The sequence below is a fragment of the Drosophila subobscura genome, chromosome O (genome assembly GCF_008121235.1).
Source record: "Drosophila subobscura isolate 14011-0131.10 chromosome O, UCBerk_Dsub_1.0, whole genome shotgun sequence".
In the NCBI taxonomy this organism is placed as follows: domain Eukaryota; kingdom Metazoa; phylum Arthropoda; class Insecta; order Diptera; family Drosophilidae; genus Drosophila; species Drosophila subobscura.
Window position 1 is genome coordinate 17237453 of NC_048533.1, and position 20320 is coordinate 17257772.

The 20320-nt window shown below is 45.4% G+C and overlaps 1 protein-coding gene across 2 annotated transcripts in view; it reads left to right on the plus strand.

Moving 5' to 3' along the window:
- LOC117899532 (alpha-2 adrenergic receptor) overlaps positions 1-18432 on the plus strand; it is a 43024-nt gene extending 24592 nt beyond the window's left edge. The window contains exons 2-4 of one of the 2 annotated variants that reach the window (XM_034809602.1): positions 11632-11790; positions 15000-15602; positions 15690-16136. In XM_034809602.1, the coding sequence (XP_034665493.1) occupies positions 11632-11790; positions 15000-15602; positions 15690-16136 (1209 nt within the window). Of the gene's footprint in view, positions 1-11631; positions 11791-14999 lie in introns of both variants that reach the window. The other variant, XM_034809601.1, reaches the window with a different exon arrangement.
- The last annotated feature ends 1888 nt before the right edge of the window (positions 18433-20320 follow it).

Here is a 20320-nt window from a genome sequence, read left to right on the forward strand (position 1 = left end):
TTCCCCATCGCTAGTGTCTCTGCAAATATGTTCTATGATTTTTTCTTTGACAATTTTCTGCGTAATGCAAAATTGATTGGAGCCGAAGAAGTCTGTGTGTGTGTACCATAAATATTTATGCTTACGCTTGATGGCATCGCTGAAGTGTCAGTCAGATTCAGGCAGGCTCTTCCGTTCTATCAGCTCGCGGCGTTTGTGCGGCTGGACTTGTCAGTCCATAAGGAGCCGCTGGGGAGCCAGCGAAACTTTTAATCTCATTTGCTCTTTTCTCACATTATACGCTTCATAGGGAATTCTGCTTAAAGCCGCTAAACCTGTTAAACCTTCAGATTCTGCTCGTCTTCGGTCCCGCCAGCCAGCAAAGTTCAGCCAGGGAGAAAGCCAAACAAACGAGCAACAATGAAACAAATACTTCAGACCAGACACACACAAACACACACAGCGGCACCAATAAAAAGAACACCAAATAGCCGTCCCCTGGAACGTAGGCAATGTGTCTGTAACCGAGACCGAAATCGAGATGAGCCGCAGAGCAAAAGATGCCACAGAAGATGCCAATATATAAAGCAAAGGCAGCTCTCTGCTGTTGCCTCTGCGTCTGCCCCTGCATCTGCTGCGTCTGCCCCAAATGTATGCCACAAAATATTGTTTACAAATCTCTTCAGCAACGCCCACAAATTTGTATGCGGGGCATTGTTATCCCTGCTGTTCGTCTGTCATGCGGGTCAGAGGTTGTAGATTTCAATATTTACTCATGGCCCCCTTGCAGAAACTTTCTGCTGAGCCTGTCGCCCGATAGGCGGCTTGAAGTTGCCTTAAAGTTGCCTCATCTCTTGATTAAATTACATGCGACAAGGGGGCGGGCGGGCACCCTCTCTGTCTCTTTCTGGTTATTTTTTCTGCTGACATGCGAGTACAATTAATGAAAACTTTTCTGACCAGCCCACCCCGCACATAAATTGCCGGCACTCAGTCCCCAGTCGTCCCCAGTCGGGGACCTGGACCTGGACTGCCATAAACTAGAGTAGAGAGCAGGCAGGAAGATGACGCCTCGCCTCGGATCCATGGCACTTGTTCAGCAGGGCACTTTGGGGAGGCAGATCCGCTTAAGTCTCAGCTTCCGCATTCGCATCCGCTTGCTCTATAAATCTGTCTGTGTGTGTTTGTGTGTGTGTGCGGGGGTCTAAGAGAGCAATAATTATGTCACATTTTGAGTAAATCGATACGAAGATCCACAGCTGACGCAAATTGTCACAGTAACTTGAACTTTAACTCGACTTTAAATGCGACGCCAGCCGCAGAAGGAGAGGACACACAGGGAAAAAACGAGCGAACTTTTCGCTCGACTTGAGCAGCAACAACGACCGCCATTATTGTCCTTTAAATGACATTTGGCATCGCTGCAGCCGACGTCGACAGATGCCGAACGTTTCCTCTCAGCCCGGACACGGAACGCGAAGGAAAAACAGAGCGAAACACAGAGGAAAAGCTTTGCGGAAAAGTGTCAAATAAGAAACTAAATCGCATGTCGTCTGTTGTCTGCTGTCCGCTGTCCTTTGTCTGCTGTCTGCTCTATCTGCCGTCCGCTCTGGACCCTTTGTCGGTCAAGGCATTGGGAAATTTAAAGCTTTTCCCCTCTATGTAATGTGGGATGGCCCAAAGCGGAAAATGGGCTGAAAAATGGTGTCGGCTGACGACTCCATCGGGGTCGCAGAGCAGAGAGCAGCTGCCTGCCCCAGGGTAGCATTTAATTACGCTCGTGTTGCCCGTAATGAGGCAAATTGCTTTTTGCTGTCAATTAAACTAAAGTTTTCGCCTGGGCCGAATCCTTCGACACCGCCCAACTCCGACGTTGCCCTCGTTTAGGGCCAATCAAATGCGTTGTGATTCGCTTTTACGCCCTTATGGGAGGTTTTAAAACTCACAAAAAAAGTGCTCTTCGACATCAAAAGCTGCAGGCAAATCTGTGTCAAACATCCCTGTGGAGCTGCAAGGGTATATACAATTCGAAACGCCTCTCGCAGGTTTTTTCTTTTGTGGTAATATCTGTTGTAAAATGATGTCTGGAGTGCGGGCTAAATTAGAGGCCATATCTTGCCGCCCTACGTATGCTTATTCCCAGCCCCCGTCTCCCTGCTGGCACACTTCCGTTTCCGCCTCGAAGCGGTTGTTGCTGGCGCGGCATCGTTCTAGTTTTGCCCGTGCAAAAGCAGACAGCGAATGCGTGTAGCCATGTGTCTGTATCAGTGTCAGTGGGGGTGCTCGAGGGGTAGGTGTGTGTGTGTGTGTGCAGTGTCTTAGAGCACGTTTGTAAACATCTTAAATGTGCTTTTAATGGGCAGCTTCCCAGGCGAATGGCAGACGAGGCGGAGGAGTCAAGGCAGGCAGCTGACAGCTGCCATGAAGCTCCTTGCTCCACGCTCCTCACTCTGTGTGTGGCACTACCCTTGTGGCACAGTCATTTCTATTGCTTTACCGCCAATGCTGATGACGTCGTTGCCGTATTTTAATAACGCTAATTAGTGCTCTAATTAGTTGTAGCTTTAGTTCGCCCTCAGAGGTGGTTGTATGTGTGTGAGTGTGTCTCTGTGTGTGTGTGTGTGTGAACAGCGATTTTAACGATTTTAAAACACGCAGAACCGTGTCGGAAAGGCACACCATCAGCAACGTAGATGGAGGCCCCTTGTGCAATCGTTTAATATTAAGTGCCTCTCAGTCAGCCAATGCACTGAATGTGCATCCCCCCGCTTATGCCGCTGCTCCGTGCCGCTGCTCGTGCAAAGGAGCAATGCTTAAAAATTAATGAAAATTAAAACAAAATTATTACCGGAATTTTACACAACAAAACGATGGGGCGGTGGTTCTGGTTCTGGTTCTGGTCTGACTTGTGGCAGCTGCCCCATTTTGGCTTGCGTGCATCGAACACATTTTGTTGCATTACAAAATGGTTGGCAGCGTCAACCGACCAACCGACCGACCGACCACGAAATAAAGTTGCAATTAATTAGCCATTAATGAAATTGCACTCGAACACAGATACGCAGATACAGATCCAGATACGCACAGACAGACACGAGCAGACGTTGCATGCCCCGCGGTTGGATAGTTGGATAATGAAAATGAATGCTGCCAATACTGATGCTGTTAGCGGTCGTAAATGTCGACCAATCTGGACACTCGCTGCACCAGAACCAAATGAAAACAATGAAATCAAGCTTAAGAGAGGAGCATTTAAAAGGGATATTAATCAAGTGGAAGTGCAACGAATACTCTCCAACTCCACTTGAGCTCCTCCACTTTGTTCTTTGGCAGCTGCTTTGATACTTTTGAAATCCACTTGAGCATCTTTTGTGGCTTCCTAAGCTAATGATTAAATGTGTGGCACATGCAGACACAGTTTTAATCTTGGCTTATGATATTTCTAGGCAGGAGCACAGAAGATTTTAATACTATTGTCTTTTTGTCTTCTGTTTCTTTGCAAATTCACAGTTTCTATCCCGTGGGTTCTCCGATTAAATTGATTATTTTCGATCAAGAATTGTGGAACATCCCAGCCATGAATTAAATCGATATTTTAATTCATTTGTTTGCCGCATTTCTGCATGTTGCATGAATATTGAAAGAGGTTAGAAGTTCCTTCACGCATTGTTGGCCCACTGCAATTACGAATATTGAAATGCAATAATGCCTGCAGCACGCACACACGCACATTTTGTTAAGTATTTAAAGCCATAAATAACAACTGTGTAACCTCCCTCCCAACCCATTGAACGGGGCAAAACAAACAACCGAAAGCAGAAGCAGCAACAGCAACAACAACAACAACAACAACACCAACAACAACACGAATGAAAATTGCGTGATATGTGGAAAACTGTTTTGCTTGTTGAGTGCCAGGCGTTCTTGTAGTTTGTGCTTGTTATCGTTCTGGCTGTGCGGCCTGGTCCTGGTCATGGGATGCGGTCGACTCGCACTCCTTCCCTCCTCCCATCGCTCCTCCACTCTGAGGGCACACGGCCAATGTCCCAATGGCGACTTGTCCATGGCTGCTGCAGCAGTTGTTCATTTGTCCGGCTCGGCCAAACGAGTATCATGCTGGTTTTGTCCGAGTCCTGCCCCGGTTCCAGTCCCATCCCTACGAGTGGTTCCACCTTCGCTCCAGCCCCAGCCACAGTCCCAGCCCTTGTCTCTCTTCTCTGTTGGTTTGTTTGTGTGTCAATAACCATTAAGCGTTAAAATTTGTGCAACATTCTTGTTGTAGTTCTGGTTGCTGCCACAAGTGTGTGCGTGCCCATACAATCCACAGACGACAACATTTGCTCGCCAGACAAAACACAGTAATTATTTTTGCCCAAAAGTTCAGGCAGATTGGAAATTGGTTCCACCATTTCAACATAAACACGCCCTAGACGGCATTCGATTGAGGTCTGTGTGAGATATCGAAGCAACACTGAGAAAGTCTTTGAAATATTATATTATCTGGGACTCTAGAGCTTGTTTTAAGTACACAATTTCAGGCTAGGTTCCGGCTATTAGATACTTTTTTAAAGTTTCTTTTGCTGCAATTCTGGGAACCCCTTTTAGTCTTCAGAGTTTTGACTTTTGCTGCTGAAAAGTAAATGCTTTTTTTTGGGTGATATTAAAAATTACGAATAATTTTATAAGCTGGTACTGACCATTAAAATAAATAGTTTTCGGGCTTCCGCAAAGTCTGTCTCTGTCCTGCAGTCTGTTAAATACATCATAAAAAGTAATTCGAAAACTTTGTTCTAGGTTCGTGGGCTTTTCCCTCAGTGATAGCGCTCCTCCATATATCATTTACAATTTCCAATTGGCCTGTCCGGGCATCCCATCCACTCAGCAACATAAACACAGGAACAAGCACACAAATACATACATATTTACATATGTACATATGGATTTACATACATAAATGTATACAGACAGAAGTTATACGGACAGCTATGGCTCTGCCTTTGGCTGGTTAACTGCCTGTTCGGGCTTGGAGCAGGGCTCAGTGGCAGCTTCCGGCCGTTCCTGGTGCTCAGTCCTAGAAGGCATGTATTTAATTTACTGTTAAAATTAACGAGACCGTTGCCACTGTGGGCCAGAGCCTGGTTCTGGTCGTCGTGCCACTTGTGTACAAGTTTGCGGAGTCCCAAACAACCGTTTGGCAACAATTTGTTACAACCGGCAACTGCAAATGATTAACAATGCATGCGACGTTGTGGTTAAAGGCATAATATTAGCATACATTTAGGCCCTGTGCCTGCCCCTGCCACAGACACGCACACGCATACACACGCAGACACATGCCCCTGCCACAGAGAAACCCCTCCTCATCCATATGAAAATTAATTTTCTGCTATTTTACGTTACGATGCGTCCTCTCCATACGAGAGATACCCACTCCAGATCCAGCATGACATCGGCTTATTGTGCTATTTATGTATGTATTTGTGGGCCTGCCATTATTCTCGTAACAAGACAAAAGCCCGTATTAATTACACAACTCATTTGTTCTGCCGAAGACTATAACCAATGACACAAAATCAATAGCTAAACGGGCACGGGACACTACACGCCCAGCACACTCTGCTGGATAGAGTCATCAAAGGGGAGGACTGTGGCTCTGGCCTGGTCCGATCCAGTCCGGCACGACCACACAATGAGCCCGCAACGCAACCGGTAATCAAATAAAACGCAAGTCAAATCGTGTTGCATAATTACAGTCATCTAACGGCAAACATCAATCACAATTTCAGGCGAGCTGCAAAAAAAATCGAGAGAACTTTCGCACGCCGTAGATTGTATACCCTATCTGTGGCTCAACGTATGGAATTTTTATAAATATTCTAAATATCAAAGAACTCTTCAAACAAAGCCCGTTCAAGCTTCCATTCTTATATTTATAATAAAGATTATTCTTATATGATAACATTTATCAGTGTTTTGCATACCAAAACCCATAATCTGCATTAGAATTCCCCCCTTTTAAGGGTATATCAGAGTGGAAAACGACTGAAAATTGACCAAGGCGGCAAACTGAGAAAACAAATTGCCGTGCACCAGGTCAGGTTTGGCCCCCGCACCCATGGACTTCGGACTACTTCAACCCCAACTCCAATCGGTAGGCGGGGGCCCTGTCTGCGTGTCAACAAGTAATTTCCGCAGCCGTGGATTCATAAAAACAACAACGAACCACTACGGCCGCGGCGTGGCGGCCTTTTGCAACAATAGGAACAACCATAGAGCAACAGTTGTTGAGCGCTTTTGTTGCTATTTTATTTTTACGATAATATTAAGCCGAACCGGCTGGGAACGGCTGGCAATCAGCATAAAGTGGTTGCCATTAAAAATATCAGGGCGCATAATAAAATGGTCGTTTCGCAGCGGATATGCCGCGCATAGCCGGGCATCCATCCCGGCAAAGGACCTCCGACTGGGGGGCCTGACCACTGTTATTGTGTCTCCTGCTTCTGTCCTGGCTGAGAATCCACGAAATCAAATAATAAAACCATAAAACTGGCCACAGCAATTAAAAAGCCTCCAGCATAATTCCGTCCACTGTTTTTTCCTTGTACTCGCATTTGCTGCCTATTTTTTTTAGTGGAGCCTTGGACCGATGGCTGCCTGTGCTGCATTTCCAGCGCATGGCTTAGCGCATGGCCGGAGAGCCTGAAAAATTGCAATTTAATGAAGCATGCCGTTAGCCGCAATTAAGCGGCAATAACAAATCAGCCATGCTGCTGGCTTAACAGCCCCGCGAGCTCTGTCCGGGAGACTTTCTGCTATTCAATTTATTAAACAAATTGAAATGGAAATAATTCTTTGGCGCATTTTACACCCAAAGCCACAGCACAAAGCAGATCGCAGAAATTTTCACTTAATTTGGAGTGTACCCACAGCACTGCAACAAAAAGAAAATGGAATACAAGTGGAGAAAAGAATAACAGAAAATACGACCAGAATATTCATTGTAAATACTTATGTATGGTCAAAAAATGTAGAATTTTGTGCAGTGCATTCCGCGACGGCACTTTCTTCAATGTCTCATTGTCTTTCGCTTTTAATTGTTATAAAATTCGCTGTCAGTGGCTCGTGCTGGACATTGTCCCAGGCTAAATGGCGCGAGGAGATGAATGGATGGCTGGTTGGAGCCCGGTATTAGTCCTCATTTGAGTGCTGCGGGCCCTCGAAGAAGAGAAGGAAGAGAAAGCCACTTGATTTACATTTATGGCATGTGCGGGCAAGCGTTAACTTGTGGAAATGCGAAAAGGCAAAGGAAAATAAAGTCAGCGGGCAATGAGTAATAGAAAATAGAAGGAAAAGCAATGGGAAAATGCCAATGCGGAATGCAGTCAATTGAACTACGAGTACCAAGAGGATGCTAAAGTCGGAGTTGAAAGCAAAGGCAAAGGCAAAGGCAACGACAAAAAAAACTGTGCCACAGTGCCACGCAAATTGGCTATGCAAACTGTGCAAAATGGCTGCTGCTGCTTCAGAGGGCAGCGACAAACGAGCACCAGAGAGGCAGTCTGGTGCACCCGACACCCGACCCCCTTCAAGTATTGACAACATTGTCAAAAGGGAACAAAACGAGGGCCAAAAAGGCGTCGTCGCCTGTAGTTGCACTTTAGATTTATTGATTGTCTCAGTGCGTTCTTGTCCTTGGCGTGTCCGAATGGGTCCCGTAGTCCCCGGGGCAGCCCCTTGCCGTTCCCCAGTACTGACTGCAGTCCCTGCAGTCCAACGTCAACGTCTTGGCTTATTGCTGTTGGAAAAACTTGCTGGAGCGGCAACCAACATCCAACCAGGACACCCAACAATGCTGATGATGACAGCATCTCCGCCTCCTTCGGCTCTTTGCGTTCAGGGAGCTACATATTTGTGTGTGTATTTGTACACACTCACATGAACATACATATATGTATATATACTCTATTTGTACGTTTCCGCGCTTGGCTCGACTTTTTGTTCAGCGAAAATTTTATTTCAACATTTTTTGTGCGTAAAAACTTTGTGAAATGCGCCGCGCTATTTGTATTGAAACTCTTTTGTGTTTACAGCGGAATTTCTTCACTATTTTACTTCATTTCGCATTGTTTGCGATGGCTGGCAGCTATTGGTGGCCATAAACTGCACTGGGTGTGGCGGCCAGTTGGTTTACCTTTAGATCTCTCCTCTTTAAGCGTCACTCACACACGGCACGTGGAACGAGCAGCCGAGCGGACTTTAATATTTTTAATTACGCTCATTTCTGCTTGCTTTTCCATGTTTACATTTCAATAAATTTCCACTAGCGGGTCCCGTCAGCCCTTTCATCTCATTCTGTTACTCTCTTTTTTTATTGCACTCTCCCTGTTTTCGCTGGTTTTTCTCCATCATCCTTCTTGGGCACTTGTCATCATCAACACTTGCCTGCCCCTGTTGCCACTCTCCCTCTAACGAATTTGGTGGCGCATAATGAGTTTTTGTTTCCGTCAGCTTAAGTTCCTCGATGCAGGATCCGGGACCCGGGAGCGGCAGCAACAACAATTACCATTGCCATTTAATTAAAAATTGCAGAATAATTATTTTTCTTTTTCGCATCGCTCTTTCTTTCGTTTCTTCACTCTGCTTTGTTCGGTCTTCCTCGGTGTAAGCTTGCAGAAACTTTTCAATAAACAAAAGCGCCCTCTGCAATTTGAAAATCTGCAAATTAGCACAAATGCTGCTCGAGGGGTGGATGGATGGATGAGCGGATGGATTGAGGCACACAAAAACTATATCTTTTCCACCGACAAGCAATTCAAGTCATAAAAGAAAAAGCTAAGAACATTTTTAGACTTTTGCCGAATGCCAGTCGCTACCGTGTAAATGTCGAAATATTTAAAACTCAAATTGTGCTGGTACAATTAAAATTTTGCTAGTTTTTAGCATTTTGTTAGGCATTTGTTATAGCCGGGAAATTCACAAACTACTACAAAGCATCGGTAGAAAACGTATCGTATGAAAGCAGCTCAAGGGGAGGCTGACCAGAAAAACGGGAAACGAAAAACGGAAAACTGGCAACTGCGGCAGGGAAAATGCAGCAGCAGAATGAAGCTTTCAATTACATTAAATCCGCTGCGAGAAAGTTAGCGTCACGCACACAGTTGACAATTTATTTGTTCGCCAGTAGTTTCCGGCCCTAATAGCACGTCCCCCCAACCAGGTGTGCCGCCTCAGGGCCAGTGTCAGGCAGTTTAGTCCGTTTTTTCTGCCTCGTACAAATGTCAGTTTAAGAGCTTTGTTCGAATGCGTTAATAAAATATACGAGCACGAGTATATCCTCCTCCTCCGCCCCTTGGCCAGACATCATTATCAGTGTTGGAAAAGTTATCACGTTGTTGCTACAGGTGTTTCCCCGAGTTATGTACGTGTGTGCGTAACTTTTGGGCCTACACAGAAAGTTTTTGGATAACTTTGGGCACAGCCTCATCTGTGGCTTCAATGCAGCGGAGTCTCAGCTCTGGTTGGAAGCGATTTCAGTTGGTTTTTGCTGACAAATGCTGTCAATATATCAACAGTAAACCGTAAATGATGAGACGATTTATTATGTTGCTGCTGCAACAGCAACAGAAGCAGCAACCGTAGCTGTGGCAACTGCAGCTTCTCGTTTGCCTGTGCGGCAGGCAATAAGTTGAAAACCGAGACGGCCAGGCAGGCAACGTCAGCATTCAAGAATTCTGCTTAAGTAGCTGTTGGTGGCTTCTCCAAGCTCGTCTCAACCTGCCACTTGATGTATATTTCGGCAACATTATACTCAACGCTTAATACTTTATGCTTATTTTGTTGCCGCAACTCGGATTCCCAGCGGAGCAGGAGCAGGAGCAGCAGAAGTAAATTTATTTTCTGCTTTGGCAGCAGGATAAAGTTGTCTCGTGTCCCCCACCGGCCGCCGCCCACTGCTGCAACTTCGTCTGCGGCTTATGATAAACTGGGCTGCACTTAAGCTGCCTCTGGCTCTGGCGCTGGCTCTGCCTCGGGCTCTGCCTGCTTCTGCCACATGCGAGTGCAACTATGTGCTCTTATTTACTGTTGGCTCTGCTGAAATTCAATTTGTGTGTGGAATAGTGTGTATGTGGGGAGTACGAGCACGAGTATCAGTACGAGTATGAGGGTTGTAAGCAGCTTAAAACTTAAATAAATTTCGTATGTGACCAGGACTCCTTTTTTATAAATTGCCTGTCGATTTCTTTTGCCCAGTTGCCTGCCTGCCTGCAACTAAGAGCACGAGCTCAAGTTGTGGCCAGCTGATGCTCGGCACAGGCACAAGCACTGAGCACTCCATAACCCTATACCCTCCATACCACTCAACTCCACTCCACTCTCCACTCCACTCCCAAAACCCATCTGCTGAGGTGGCTTAAACAAAGGAGGGCCCTTCGCCCGAGAGTTATGCGTGGCTTGGGGAAGGATTGAGGGGCATCTGAACTATGTACGAGTATAGCAGCAGCAGCAGCAGCCAGAACACCAGCAACAAAAGCGGGACAAAGGCTTTTCATTATGCACGCCACTCGCCGGCGAACTACACGAACAACAACAACAACAACTGCAAGAGCGGGAGTCTCAAAAGGGCATGCCCTTCTGCTGCTCCCACTCCCGCTCCCGATCCGCCCTTTGGCTGCCATTCGCATCAAGTGCACTTTCTGTACCCTTGCAGAGGGCGCTCTGATTTTGTGCAGGATCATAAAAGATTTTCGGCCATCGCAAATATATTTTCCGAGTTCATAAACGAGCTAAGCGAACTCCGTTTGCAGTGCCCCAATTTCAAGTATATCTTGCTGAAAGTTTTCATGACTTTTAAGCAGCATGTGGCTGGAATCATTTAATCCGAATCGGTTACCAAAAGAGCCACAAATCAACGAGGGTATATAAATCTTCGGTGCCCGAATTTAGCCGTTCCCCCATGTTATTCTATGCCTTTCATCCAAACACTTAATTTGCATAATTTTTGTGAAGAGAGTAACAGGCAGCAGCAGCAGCAACAGCGGCCACTAGAAAGCGATTTAATTCCGCCAGCTTTAAGTAAACGAAATGCAAGTGCCGCAAAATGTGGTACATAATTCGGTCCTAATATTTCCTAACGGCACATTCCTGGGCGTTGCCAGGTGGACGCCATTTCTTTGTATCTGGTTGGATGGTTGGTTGGTTGGTAATTTAATACTCTTACTTCATTTAGCCTTATGAAATTTCATGCACTTTTGCACATTTCACGTAGATGCTCAGGGAAGGGGCAGACAGCAGATAGCAGAGAGCAGACAAAGGAATTTTTCCGGGAAAGGCAAAATGCATTTTCCAGTAAATCAGCCTAATGCACTCAACGACTTCCCGCTATCGGCCCCAAAAAACACACAAAAAATTGCCCAAAGCATATTCAGCTTCTGAATAGGTAAGAGGATAAAAAGTCAGAAAGAATGGCTGGCGGAGGTTGTGCATCAAATTTAATCTGGCAACCGATAGCTATACGAGTAGTTGGGGTAACTTTGTAAAGGTACAAAAGTAGCAGGCAAGCACTGAGCAAAAATTACACTTGAATTATATAAAATCTGTAAAATTCTTAGACCACTTAATAACCTTCTTAAATGTTATCCATTTTCATTCCAGCTGAGCGAGGACATCGGCTATGTGCTGTACTCAGCGCTGGGCTCCTTCTATATACCCAGCTGCATTATGGTCTTTGTGTATATACGAATTTACTTTGCCGCCAAGGCGAGGGCGCGGCGAGGCATCAAAAAGCATCCGCGCAAAACAAACAACGAACAGGTGAGTGTGTCCACATATTCGTCCCTATTCTACATATTCGGAATTCGGTGCAGACTGACCCTTTGTCCTCATTCTTGGTGTCGGTTCTTAATGAACTTTGATGAAAGCACATTCGAGGGAGTGGCACATCTGAGGCATTAATGCAATAGTGTTGGGGATGGAAATTTTTACATTTCACTGAGCAAATGCAATTTCCAGTTATAACCTTTCGGTGGGCCAAATCGCTGTGTGGCATATGTGCGGCGTATGTGCAATATTTGCTCACCTTTCACCTGCTTAAAGTAATTGTGCATTACCAGGGAGCTCCAAATTGGGTGCACACACTCTCTCACACACACACACATGCTTTGCCTCAATTTCCCATCAACAACTTGGGGCATACGTGGGGGATTTACCCTGGCTTGGGTTGGGTTGCGCCAACGTTGCAATTTTGGCGTGGACTGGCCGCTGCAGCTGTTGGCCACGTCTGCAGCAAACAGGGCCATTCCATTGTACGGCTTTTGCTGACTCTTTCTGGCCATGGGTAGTAGCCCTGCCCTCTCCTTATACCTATTTTGGCGTGGCTTTTTTGTTGAAAATTATTGAAACGCCACCTAATCCACTGATGGAGTGAAAAGTCTCTAATGATCGACGTGGACTGCGTCAATTACCTGCAATGGCAGCGGTGCGAGTGCGAGTGCCAGTCCTCCAATTCATACACAATTTGCATTTTCAATTAACTGAACTAACGGACCCGCCACTCACATACACACAGGCAGGCAGACAGAGACACAAAATGTAAAGAGCGAAAATCAGAAGGGGGGGCCGGGACTGGCAATATCAACGACACTTGCCGGCCATTTCAAGCAAACACATGCAGTAGCAGCAGCCCAAACGAGCGATTAACGGTACATGCAGAGACAGAGAGAGAGTGAGAAAGAGAAGGGTAAACACGGAGAGGCAGGGCAGATACACAGTCGCTCACATATGTACAGTTGTGTTCAATGAAATAGTAGTGCCGCACCCCATCACTTTCACAACTACTTTTGAGACCCTTCCAGTCTTTCAAATTAAACAATTTATACCTTTTTGAAAAGATTGGAACGTAAGCATTATAAACCCGATGAAATCTTATTCCATTTGTATTCCATCTTCTTGTTTTACATGAATTTAGAAAAATACCCATGAAAACTGCTGTTCAATAAAATAGTAGTGCTGGGTGCAAGTATTAAAAAAAAATTAAAAAACAAATTAAATCAATTCAAAAGAGTTACCATCAGTAAGCTTAGTTTATATATTGAATATTTTGATGAAAGAAATGTTTGAATATAGCGGTACTTTTGTTTTTGGAGCGTAGAAGTTATCATTGAACGGTCTAATATGGGAGACTTTAGAATTAGACTAAAAACTAAAATCAGGAGGTATAATGGAATTCAAAACTAATTTAAATGTGCTTTTACTGTTATATTTAATAGTTTAAACTAAAAAAAACAGCCTGAAAAATGATTTTTTATGCGAAAAAATTGTCTTTTAGTAGATGGTCGAAGATGGTCGAAGGCAAGGTCAAGGTCTTCAAAATCCTCAAAAATTATGAAAACAATTTTATATCACACTGTAAGTGTTATGACAGCTCGTTGACGAATGACTTCATATTATTTAATTGCAAGAAGTCCCAGAAAGCTACGCGTTTGGCTCTGAGAGTATAGGGGTATACAGCTAAAGTTTGCAAGAAGGCATGTGGCTGAGCTGTGTCGCAGTGACAAAAAAAAACCTTTGACTGATGAGTGTAAAGTTGTATAATATGGTAAGAAATAACAAAAAGAATTGGTTTGGCGTTCACAGACATCAGATTAGTGTTCAAATTCTTGAAAAAAACGGTATTGGGCATGTTGGGCTGATCCTTATGAGCTACAGTCCACATGAAGTGGTACTTCCTAGCCTCCTAGTTGGAGCATTTTACAAAATTGTGTGGGCCAGCATGCTTTTTCATACATTACATTCATATTCCAGTTGAAAAAAACCTTTGAAAAGGAGCTTTCAACAAGATAATGATCCTAAATACTCAAGAAAGCTCGCCAACTGGGTGGGGAAATTGGGTTTCATCTGAAAAGATCGGCGTTTTTCGATGTTTAAATCAGTCCCTGGATCTGAATGTTATCAAAATCTTATGGGGAAATGCCAAATGTATTATAATAAATGCATTTCCGGCATCCAGAGTAAGGTTAGAGCCAGTGGTTGAAAAGGATTGGCTAAAATCCTATTGGAGCTTGGGCAGGACTTTATTAATTCCTTCCAGGCGGGAGTAAGAAAGTAACTAAATCAAAATTATTAAAAAACTAAATATTAAACCTCAAGAAACATGTAGAATATGAAAGATAGGTATTAACTTAAGTTTCGGTTTTTTTTTCGATTTTCAAAAAATTCACTACTATTTCATTGAACAGCAGTTTTTATGGGTATTTTTGTAAAGTCATGTAAATCAAGAAGATGGAATGCAATTGATCCAAAATTCCTTCTGGTTCGTAATGTGTACATTCCAGGCTTTCTAAAAAGGTATCACTTGTTTAATTTGGATGATTGAAAATGTCTTAAAAATAGTTTTGAAAGTGGTGAGGTGCGGCACTACTATTTCATTGAACACAGCTGTACATATGTATGCTGACATCACGCTTTATTCTGTGCATTGTTCTACACGGTACTCGTGGAGTTCGTGGGTATAATGTGCTGCACTCGTATGCTCATTCACATTCCGTACATGTAGATCCCGAAGTAGAGGGTGTCGGCTAGTCGCCCACAGTGGACTCTCGCATTCTCACCCCTTTTATTTTCGTGTTCGTTTGGACACAGAGACCCCGTCTCTGTCTCTGTTAATTGCCCTTCGTAATTGTTGCTGCTTTTCGCGCATTGCATATGCACAGCTTTCCCCTCGCCCTTCCCCCACTGTTTCGGCACACATTCCCCTGACAGACCCCTCCCCTCTCGGAGCAGCTCTCACCCGTGTTTGTGTAATCCGCGCGCTCTGACGCGTCTCTGCTGCCAGTTGGCTTAAGCGGGATTTGCGAAATGGAAAACTGTTGTAGCAAATGTTTGGCCATCTGTAACTGTCCTCCCCCTCTGTAACCTAATTTGCAATGCCTTAACGGGCGGATGCCTTGGACTGCCCTGAGCTACGATTTGTGTGGTGCAATATTTCGCCTAATTATTGGTTCCCTCTCTCGCTCTCTTCGCAGGTAACGAGCTTCACCACCGCCAACAAGAAAGGAACAATACCGATGCCATCCTCCAGCGGCGCCTCCGCGCTGCAGCTGCACCAGCAGCGACAGATAGCCACCATCGAGACACCACCGAACAGTGCCACGCTGCCGATGCAAATACCAACGGTAACCATGGACCTCGCCTCGGACATATCCACCTCCGAGGCGGGCGAGCTGGAGGCTGTGGCCGCCCAGACAGTCCTAGCCTACGCCAATGCCAATGCCAATGCCAGTGCCAATCCCAATGGTGGCGCGAATGCGGTCAGCGTGTCGGGTGGCCTGTGCTCGCCCAGCTCACCGAAGGAGACGCTGCAGGTCAGCACCATAGCCACGGGCCACGTTGGCCTCAATGTGCCCGTGCCACCGTCCATGGGCAGCAACAACTCCATCAACGCCCTCAACAACAACAATGGCAGTGTGGAGGCTGCCAACAGCGTCGCTGGCGGCGGTGGCGGGGTCGGGGCTGGCGGAGCCAGTGGAGCCGCTTTGGGTACCACCGTGACGTCTAGCAACGAGCTGAGAGTGTCGCCGATCGTCGGACGGTGTCGGGCGCTATCCGTGGGCGTTGACACGGACATGGTGAGTGAATTCGATCCTTCCAGCTCGGACTCGGGCGTGGTCAGTCGCTGTGCCGTGGTCAAGCCGCTCAAGTTTCGCCTTTGCCAGCCGATCTTTGGACGCAAATCGAACCAGCAGCGGCGCAACGAGTCCAAGGCAGCCGCCGCGGCCTCAGCCAAGAGTCCGACCCCGGCCGCGGCATCAGCCAAGAACCAGCAGCAGCAGCATGTGGTCAAGGCCGAGCTTGAGCCGGCCATTCCGAAGACGCCGAAGCCGCGGGATCCGGAGAAGGAGAAGCGGCGGATAGCACGCAAGAAGGAGAAGCGGGCCACACTCATCCTGGGCCTGATCATGGGCAGCTTCATTGCCTGCTGGCTGCCCTTCTTCTTCCTGTACATCCTGGTGCCGGCCTGTAGCAGCCACTGCAACATACCGGAGTCGGCGTTCGCCATCGCCTTCTGGCTGGGCTACATGAACTCGGCCCTCAATCCGGCCATCTACACCATCTTCAACAAGGACTTCCGGCGCGCCTTCAGGCGCATCCTGTTCAAGTGATGTTTGGCCTACGTGTGCTGCTACAGGTGCGTTTATGCGAGCATCGAGAAGGCTACCGAACGTGCCATGGGCAGCACACCCATGGGCTATGGACATGGCTCGTATCAGCATTACAGGCGTTAGATTTGCTTCGATTTGGTTTCATACCTCAGTTCCCCTTAGAATCCCATTAAATCCATTTTCCCCCGATGCGTGGGTTTGTTTTTCTTTAAATTTTCAGTTTTAAAAACAAACAAAAAAGTAACGAACATTGTAGCTCATTTAAAAAGCAATGAACGGCTGTGAATTTGATGGAATCTCTCAATTTCAATTTACGCATTTTGGTTTCGTTTCGTTTCTCGAGTACCCTTGAACCCAGCTCCCAGCTCCCAGTTCCCAGCTCCCAGTCCTTGCCTGCGAGACCGAACCCAAACCCAAACACTTTTCACACTCGAAGAGCTCATAGAAATGCATGAGCTGGGCAAACAAGAATTTCAGCTAAGCAAACATCTATTATGCGCCCTCAATGGATGTCGACTGCGGCGTCAATGGCCATTCAACTTGAAATAATTTCGCAAATTTCCATTTGCGGCTGCATTTGGAATGCTGCACAGGTCCCAGCCGTTCGGTTTGGCTTCGGTCTGCCTTCATTCCGGTGCTCCCCTCACCCTGATGGACAGCTCTGCTGTGCAATCTGTAAACGTGCGAACTGGCAGGTAACCCAAATCCAATGGCCTGCAGACCACCATTGTGTTGGCTGCCAATCCTAACTGAGGTCAACAAGCTTAGGTCAAAGGGGTGCTGCTGGTTATACTCATAATGATGATGATGCCGATGGTTGCAACAAATTAATTTGATTTCTATTTAATATTTTGGCAAAGGCTCTCCGCGCGCTCTCTCTCGAAATGCAATTTGAATGCCGCAGTTTGGCTGGTGGCCAGATCAATAATTTCATGTGCACATAAATGGAAAGTGGCAGTACGAGTACGAGTGTGGAATCCTGCGCAGCCAACACACAATTTGATGTAACAAAGTGTGACCCACACACACACACACAGACAAGTACAGAGGCATCGACAACGACAACGACAACGACATTGGTGCGGAGATAGATTCCACAAGGCAGCTGCAGTTTTATTCATTCACTCAAAGATATATTTCAGTTGGAGAAAAATAAACGAAACGAAATATATGAGAACCCCAATGCCTAATGGGCACAGACAAATGCAAATGTAGCTGCCACCACTCACCATTTTCCCCTCCATTTCCCACTTTAGCTCTTGGCCAAGGCATCAGAAAATGCATGTGCCCGTCCGAGTGGAATAGACAGCCCGCCCGTCATCCCGTCATCCAGTCGGACGGATAGGCGGACCCATCGTCAAACGAAACGCTACAATGGCACGGAGACAGAACCAGGCAAAGCGGCAGTCAGTCAGTCGGACAGACAGTCGGACAGACAGACGGACAGACACTGTTTTTGGCATGTGGCCCAAAACGGCTCTCCATTTCGTTTGGCTTCTTTTCGCAGCCAAAGCCAAAGCCAAAGCCAAAAAATGGAATGGAATATGTGCAAAACGAGCCCAAAGATACTTCTCCGCAGACACACATAGAGACAGACAGACAATCCTTGCATACATTTTACGTACAATTTATTTTACTCTCTCTGTGATGTCTCCACTCGTCATATTTCTCGGACACTTTGTGGCAAGGTGCAACTAAATCTTAGTGCCACCTGTAAACTCAAATCTAGCATCTAGCATCGATAACAATCTGCAATCACCGTGTTCTTGGGGCCATCAAATTTATGGCAGCTCTCAGCATACCTCCTCCCTTACTTTGCAGCTTATTGGCCCTCTCAACACATGGCAGATAGATCAAATTTATAGCCTCGGCCATAGGCTGAGTGCTTGCGGTTGCTTCAGGCCTTTTAAAATTGTTTAAGAGTGCATAAATAATGGCTACGACCGAATTCTGTCAGCCAGCTGGAGAACGAGAACGGGAACTAGAACGTACATGTGTTCCATGTGAACAAATGGAAATCGAAGCAAGAAATTTGATGGTGTTGAGAGACAAACAAGTTGAAAGCTCTGGCAGGGGCAGGCACCGAGGTTGGGTCTGGGTGCATGCTTTTTTATGGATAACACTCTTCCTGTCGCACGCTCCTTCTGTAGTTTTTGGCATTGTCAGCACTGTGTGTACAACAACTGCACTCAAATGACAATTTGAACAACGACAGCCAGTGCAACAATACGACTACACACTAGCTACAACAACCAACTAAATGGCTGAACAACAAAACACAAACAAAAAAAAAACAAAACCAGAAGCGTCGTGCACAAGGCGAAATCGAAAACAATTGAAATCGACGGCAAGGCAAACCAGGCAGGACCTGCCACTGGGGGAGGCACATTAAAATGCGCGACACACACATGCACACACTCACTTACAGGGCGTCACACCCACACACATAGCACTTAACTGCACTTAGGTGCGACAGCCAGATGAGTGTCGAGCAGCATTGCACGAAAGGCATTGTTTTGCCCGTCGTACGGAAAGTCATTTTCACTTAAAGTGTACAAATGCATGAGCGATGCCTTTGACTTTGCCGAAATCTAGATACCCTTGCTGCTGCTAAGACTACCCCAAGACAATAATCGCACACACATCTACTTATTTTGTTGGACAGATAAATTTATAATTAAATGGTCTGTGATTCAGTATCCAAAAATTGAATACTTTTCCGCAGCTTTACCAATTTATATCACAGTTTATCCTAAAGTTTTCTACCAAAAACTCACTAAGATAAGAATACCATCTTCAAGGGTATAAATCCTGACGAGCATTTTCTGTTCTGGCCACATGGCGAAAACGCAACGTTTTCAATGTGCTTTGTCTTTGGCTCTACTTTTCGACTGGTTTTTGCGGCCTGCGCTGAATGGACATTTATAAAATGGCAATTAATGTCACAATTAGCAATCACCATCAATTAAATGCTCCACAACCATTTAAAATATTAAATTATTATTATTTTAAAGAAATAAAAAAGAAAACCACATGACAATGACAAAAAACAATGGGTAAAACAGTTTGAATAATGCACAACCATTTCCATTAATGCGCATAATTGAATTATACGATTTGGAATGCAAATTATCCCTCTTCATCATTTTGTTTGTTTGTTTCAACTGGAATTTGCCAATTGTTTTTCGTTTTTTGTTAAGAAAGAGTTGCCCCAATGTCTCTAAATAATGAAAAAAGAAGTGTACAATATTTAAAATAATTATGTAAAAATATTCATGATATATTTTCCTTTTTTTTGGTGAAAATCTAAATTTCTAATGCCAAAAGCCACAAATTGGACGGGGAAAATGAATTTATTATTGCACCGAATGCGTAAATTACAATTTGCATTTTCATTTCTGTCAACATCTATTCCAACTATCCATACGCAATAAGCCAATTTAATGCCTGATTAACTTGCTAAATTGCAGCACCCACTGGGCAGCTGTATTTCCCAGCGATTTTGAGATGTTTAGACAGAGTGGGGAGTGGTGAGTGGGATTTTGGTTTTAAATTGAAATTCGGTTGCGGTGGCGGCAGCGGCAGCGGATAGTTCCAAACATTGAAACAGTTGATAAATATTTAAGAGCGTATTTGTTGGCGTATTCACTTGCGCGAATTTGCAAATAAATGTTTATTTATGCGTAACTTTTAGCCAATGCCCGCCAGTCATAATTAGTGATTTATAAATAGCAATTGAATTGCACTTCAAGTCGAGTGAATTCTCAATCAGAGCAATCGCTTTACGACCCAACCCGCACACACATGATAAACACGTGGGAACTGTAAACAGAGAGCTGCATTTTCCACTTCCGCCCAATGGAAAAATGTTGTTTCGGGTGTGGGGATTTTCAGTGGGGCGTGGGGCATGAGGCGCCGTCTTTTTAGAGGGCCTGTGAAGTATTTGTGGAACGCTCTCTTGAAGCAATTAACGTGGCCATTAGGCTGCAGGCGAATGAATCACAAGAATGCCTCTCGTCGGCCGCCTATTAATTAATAAAGTAAAAAGGCCATAAATGTAAAACTCATAACAACAAATGCTGGCCCATAAATATGCACTTAGGTATTTATGCGCATTGACAGCATGAATATTTATGAGGATGGTGGCAGTTAAAATGCCGGTCCCCTCCCGGCTCCTCCCTCCG